The 6651-nt window shown below is 40.8% G+C and overlaps 1 protein-coding gene across 1 annotated transcript; it reads left to right on the top strand.

Moving 5' to 3' along the window:
- Nucleotides 1-960: 960 nt before the first annotated feature.
- LOC130507065 (uncharacterized) lies at nt 961-4229 on the top strand. The gene is made up of 7 exons (XM_057001775.1): nt 961-1458; nt 1596-2093; nt 2176-2265; nt 2350-2787; nt 2993-3294; nt 3376-3457; nt 3597-4229. Exons 1-7 carry the CDS (start codon nt 961-963, stop codon nt 4227-4229), a joined length of 2541 nt encoding a protein of 846 aa, XP_056857755.1.
- Nucleotides 4230-6651: the final 2422 nt, after the last annotated feature.

Here is a 6651-nt window from a genome sequence, read left to right on the forward strand (position 1 = left end):
GACGTCTTTGTCTGTCTATTTAAAATTATAAAAAATTGGTAAATCATATTTTAAATATTTTTTAAAAAACCAGACAAAAATCGTTGTAGACATACGAAGAAGTCTACACACAAAATTTAACTTAACCGGATTTAACCAAAATAATTAACCTAAACGAAGTAAACCGTAAACCAAACCTTTTCTAACCTAACCAGAAAAGTTACCCAGCATATAAATACTCTTTCTCAAGCTTGTCGGGTAAAAAACCCTAATCCACGCCGTTTCTCTCTCATGGCGATTTCTGGTGAACTCTAGCCACCACGTCTCCGCCGCTTAAAGTAGTCTCCGTCGGCCACCACGTCTCCACCACTGTCGGCTAAGTAAGTTAATTATCTCTCTGCTTCGACCGCTCCATCGCTAGCAACCTCCTCTAAACCTCCTTTACTTTTTTTTCTTTTCCAGATCTGCGCCGGCGACTTCCAACGAACGGTTCTTCTCGTCCGGTCAGTCTCACGGACGGTACTTCATCTCTCTCTGTCTTCTCGCGTTTAACAACTAGTTGACTTGTCTCTTAGTTTGTTTACTAATTTTTTAGTTTCTTTTGTTTCAGATCTGGGTCGGCCAGTCTCAGATCCATTTCTCTAAGGGCGGATCTTCTCTAATCCATCTCTGCTTCCGGTCACTCAACTCTAAGGTAGACATCATTGTCGATATGTAGACTTCATTTCGAAGTAGACCTCTGGCGTAGACTTCATTATGAAATTGTAGACTTCCTGCTAGACTGAATTTTGATTAGACTATGTGAATAAGTTACATACTGTCCATCAAATTAATCATATCTATAATTGAAAACTAACATACTTATATACATGGCGAACATAATCTACACCCTGTGGTTGGTTTGTATGTCACCTTTTACAAATTAATCTACTGCTATGTTTTAATGAATGTGCCATTTTATAATTACAAGTTTTATTTGAGATGGGTATTGATTACAGCTATAGCCAACCTTCACAGTCTGCAACGTTTGGTGGTGATGCCTCGGACAGTGACTCCAACGAAATAGAAGCTCTGATTCAGGAAGACCAAGCTCATTTAGAGTACGAGCACAGTCAGGCGTTTGTGTACCCTCTGCAGCCTGAAGTTGAATTCGGTTTTCCTCAGACTTGCTATTGTGGGAGCCAACCTCAGCTAGCTACGTCTTATAGTAGAACCGATTCAAGGCGCAGGTTCTACACATGTAGTAATAAAGATGATGGAGAGTGTCATGTTTATAAGTGGTGGGATGAGGCTGTAATGGAGGAGATGAGAGCCAGGGATAGACACACCCTTCAATTAGCCGAGAAGGTTGATTCTATGAACTTTTATGCTGACTTTGAAACTGAGCAGAAACTTCTTAGACTAGAGAACATGGTCTGTGAGTTGGCTAAGTATAAATCAAAGTGTAGCTTTGATTACTTTGTTGCGGTTATGGTTATGGTCTTAATTTTCATAGGTCTCCTTGTCGTCTTTATGTAATGTGTATGACTCGGTTGTAATGTCACTTTAACTCTCGTTTTTAATCTGTATGACTAAATTCTCAACTTGTTTTATTGTGTAACAACTTGTATGTGAAGAATATCGAGAATCTGCTGGTTGAGGTAACAGATGAGATGAGAGCATTTTGGGGGAAGATGGGAGTGCATTTCGACCGGGGGCCAAGTATTGAGGAATTAACCACAGCGTGTCAGATGTGTGAAACATGGTCTCGAAATGATCGGCTGCGTTTAGGGTATCTAGCCATCTACGCTGGCTTTATCCAAGCACCAAGAAGCTCGTCACCTACATGTGCTAGCCTGGCTAGGTTGGTGATGGATCTAGAAGCTTTTAAAGCTTATTCGTGGGGAAGGGTAGCGTCTAAATTCTTGATGGATTCGGTGAAGGGTTTAGACTTGGCCAAGCCTTCCTATGCTATGGAAGGCTTTGTTCAGGTGCTTCAAGTCTGGGTCTATTGGTGTCTCCCTGAATTCGCAGCAGGGTTTGGTGACCCTATAGAAGGTAATCCGACCCCACCTTTACTTGCCTACTCTGGTAATAGAGGCAAGAGATATCTGAAGGAAAATATTGTTAAACAGGTATGATTCATGTTTTTTTTTCAACAACACAATATTATTTTCTTCATATGGTTTTATACTAACAATATTATTTTTTCCGCAGACCAGGGTTAACAACTTTGCTTTGAAGGACCTCTCTGAAATGTTTCCTCTCTGGGATGGTGATCGGGAAGACCAAAAGGCTGATAACATAGTGAAGACAATGTTTAATAGACATTAGGTGTGGGAAGAAAGTCACTGGCCTCTTGTCGGAACAAAACTGTGGACAAATGTGAAGGTGGAGATCCATCCGATGAAGACAGACGCTGGTCAGATGGAGCAAAGCAAGGTGGCATTGTCCCCTTCACCCACTGAGTCTGAGGGAGTATCAAGCAAAAAGGCTCGTCAGTCCCATGGCCTGGATGTGGAGACCATGAAAGCAGAAATAGCTCAGTGGCTTACTGGCCTGACTTCTACCATGGTTAAGGAGCTGAGCACTATGAACAACACTTTGAAGACACAATCCAACAGGCTTGAGGGCCTTACTGCGAAGATGGGACATCTTGAAAAGATTGTGCAAGAAGGTTGGAAGGAAGACCACAAAAAGGATGGTTCATCTGCTGATGTATCTAATGGAGACAAAGATAAGGAGGACATCGGTGAAGAAAGCAGAGCTGAGGAAGCACCTCCTAAACCCGCCAGAATGACAACAAGAGCCAAAGCCAAAGACACTGTGGTTAGTACCAAAAGAGGCAAAAAATCAGTGAAAAAGAAATAACTTGTTTTCTCTTGAATTTGGGACCTTGAAAAAGAAAAAAACTTATGCATTTGACTCTTCTCTTTTGGTTTGTACTGGATATTAATGTATGTTTTTAATGGCTGTTATTTGAATGTTCTCTTTTGGTTATTAATCTGTGTTTTTTTACTGAAAACAAATGCAGAGTGAGAATGGGAATGGAGACATAAGTGTTGTTGTAGTAGACAAAGATCAAACAGGCATTGATTTTGGTTCTGTGAAAAAACTGAAACAAGTTAAAAAAGTGAGAGCTGCTTGCATTGTGGCCCGTGCTAGGAGTGATAGGCAACGTAGGCTTGCTGCAACTCAGCAATCTCCTTTTGCTGGAAACAGCACGGCAAAGGTTATCATACCTAACCAGCCGTACCGAGGCCTGGGATATAACCCATTTGCTGGTGTTGATAAACCAAAGCTCTCTGTTTTTATCGATTGGCTGCAACTTGACCCGTAAGTCATCCAACCTTATATAGCTGCTCTTTATTTAAAGGACTTGGTAGTGTTTTAATTTCATGATTTGATTATTGACAGAAAATGGCGACAGAGGGTGAAAGGTTCTTCAAGTTTTTGGTTCTACACACTATTAACTCCTACAAAATGGTTGAATGACACGGTATGTAGCCTTCTCTCGCATGTAGAAGTCTTCCTTTGTGGTAGCCTTCTCTTCTTTGTTGTAGCCTTCTCTTATTTGTAGAAGTTTTCCTTTGATGTAGCCTGTCTCTCATTTTGAAATGCACATTTTGTAAATGCAGCACATGGATGCTGGAATTAATCTCTTAAGACTTCGATACACAAAGCACCCAGAATGGTTTAGGTCAGACAGAGTTTGCTTCCTGGATGCTACGTTTTCTCAAATTTGGACATCAGGTTACTCAGAGTTTCTTGCCAATCCTGACGAGTCCGGTAGACTACTCCCTTCTGGGGCCTTAAACTACTACACTGGCGAGGAACCAGCATATTGCAGATCAGATAAGATATGGGCGCAGGAGATTGATGATATATATACTCCATTATTTGTCAAGGGTAATCATTGGGTAGCTTGCTGGATATCAATTCCGAGGAGACACATAGTAATTTGGGATAGTGATGTTTGTTACGCTAAGGATGAAGAGATTGCCGAGCATGTTAAGCCTTTTGCACATATGGTGCCGTACATGCTGCATATGATGTCTTGCGGTGAAGAGAGGGAGTTGTACACAGGTTATTTCACACATGAGCGGGTCTCAGCATCTGAGGTACCACAAAACTACCAGAGTGGGGACTGTGGAGTGTATTGCTTGAAGTATATAGAATGTCATGCACTTGGCGTGGCATTCTCACCTCATGACCTGTGTGATAAGAAAATCAACGACATCAACGGCAATCAGGAGTCAGTTGGCGAGTGAGATATTTGATGAGACCAGCATCAACGGCACAGAGAAACGTGACTTCAATCATCTCGGTGTCTATGACTAAGATAAGGATGAAGTTTGGGTCAAATAGGAGGAAAGGATGAAGTTTTTTTGGTGACTTTCCTCATCGGATATATTTAGGTTGATGTAGTGATTTGGTACTTGACTATTGTGAGGAAAGGATGAAGGTTTTTAGGTGACTTTCCTCAGCGGATATATGTAGGCTGATGTAGTAGGATTTTTTACCTGACTTTTGTATTGTGCTGAGAGACAGACTGATGTAGCAGGCTTTTGGTTGTAACAAACTTATGTAATTTTCTTGTAGCAGACTTAATTATTAGTTTTCTTTTACAGAAGACTTTTACAGAATTCTGCTACTGGACTATCTATCAAAAGATATCATCTTTGCTTTTATTACAAACGAAGTATACTATTAGTAAAAGAAGACTAACTCGTTAGTCTACACCACAAAAGAAGAAGACTAACTCGTTAGTCTACACCACAAAAGAAGTCTACTATTAGTAAAAGAAGACTAACTAGTTAGTCTACACGAGAAAAGAGAGTAACATTACAACATAAGATAACATCCAAAGCAATAAGACAACATCCATAACATCAATACAACTGATAAACACATAAGACAAAATCCATTGCATCCAAAACAAACAACATCCAAAGAAGCAATACAGCTGATAAATTCAACATAAGACATAAGACACCATAGGGTTTAACCTGGACAGTGTGGACGAGTGTGACCCGAATGTTTGCATTGGGAGCAACTATAATCTTTGTGCAGTTTTCGCGGTTGCTTTCCCCTCATCCTGGAAATTTCTAGCCAAGACTGCCACCTCGACTTCTTTTGCCTACCCCGACCACGCTTGACTTCCGGAGGTAGGCATTTGTCCTTAGTGGTAGCTCCTGCATCATCACTTTTGTCCTCTGCGGTAGCTCCTTCATCATCACTTCTGTCCTCAGTGGTAGCTCCTGCATCATCACTTTTGTCCTCCGTGGGAGCTTCGAAAACGTCACTTTTGGAAAAGATATCTGAAAGTTACCGTCTTGAGCAGCCGCAACTAGCAAGGTACCTTCATACTTTCCACATAGATGAGTCCCATCCACCACAATAACCCTCCTAAGGTAGTTAAAACCAACTATCAAAGCTCTAAAAGATAGGAATAGATACTTGAATCTGTTTTGACCATCTTTCTCAAGACATGTGACAGTTCCCGGATTCGACATCTCGATCTGACGCAAATAAGAAGGCAGATTCTCATATCCATCTTCTGCTGTTCCTCTCACAAGCACTTGGACAGCTAATAGAGCTCGGTACGAAGTGTTGTAATCTAGGCTCATCCCAAACATGTTCCTCATCGCGTCTTTGATATGCTTCGGTGTAAGCCCATCTATAATCCCAACCCGATCTATGAATAGCCTTGCAACATATTTTGGAGTATAATGTTTCCGATGAGCCATCCGATCCGCCACTGAACAAGTATGAGTTTTCAAATATTTTGTCACCCAAAATGTCTTTGGTCCATGCTTCACACTTGCTCTAAGCTTCCAACCACATCCTTGAACACTACACTTAGCCACATACAGAGTTTTCGTTGTCTTATATGCTGTGAATATAAATTTACCCTTCACAGCAATCGACTTCAGCTTTGAAACAAGCTCATCCTTACTAGCAAAACTCTGACCGACATCTATATTGTCATTAAGAGACAAGGATCTTCTTTCACTACCAGAGAATTGTGCTTTATGGCCATCATACAGCGTTTCTTTTCATCCTCGTCAGATTCCTCACCTTTCACTTTCCCATAATCACTGTAGTTTACACCATCGTCAACATCAACAGCAACATCACCACTTTCTTGAACATAGTCAGCAGCATTACTATCTTCATCACTATCTTTATCAGCATCTTCATCAGCATCTTCATCAGCATCTTCATCATCAGACACATCAGCATCGCCACCATCTTCAGCTTCTCTTTCGCTATGGCTTGATACACAAAGGCGTACACAGTGTGTCTTAGACAACTCGATCAAATTCTGCACTTGTCTATCATTCATGACATGCATAGGAGGAGTATCCGGAGCCATTTGCTGTAAAATGATGTCTGGTAAAGAATACGTTAGCACCACCTTCTCGGTTTTCTTGTCTAGATCATAATCTTCTTGTACCATTTGAAGAAGTTCAACATGTGTACAACCATCTTTCAAAGGGAACATTCTCCCTCCCTTTTTTTTATTGACCACAAACTCCCACAATGAGCCTTTCTCCACCCATTCTCTGTATACGGCCGGTAATTGAGTCATTTCCTGCAAAAGAATATAAATTTACACAATTAGCGAATAAATATTATTGTAGACTTACAATTATATCTACAGTTAACACCTAACAACATTGTGAAATC

Source organism: Raphanus sativus, unplaced genomic scaffold (assembly GCF_000801105.2).
Source record: "Raphanus sativus cultivar WK10039 unplaced genomic scaffold, ASM80110v3 Scaffold3967, whole genome shotgun sequence".
In the NCBI taxonomy this organism is placed as follows: Eukaryota; Viridiplantae; Streptophyta; class Magnoliopsida; order Brassicales; family Brassicaceae; genus Raphanus; species Raphanus sativus.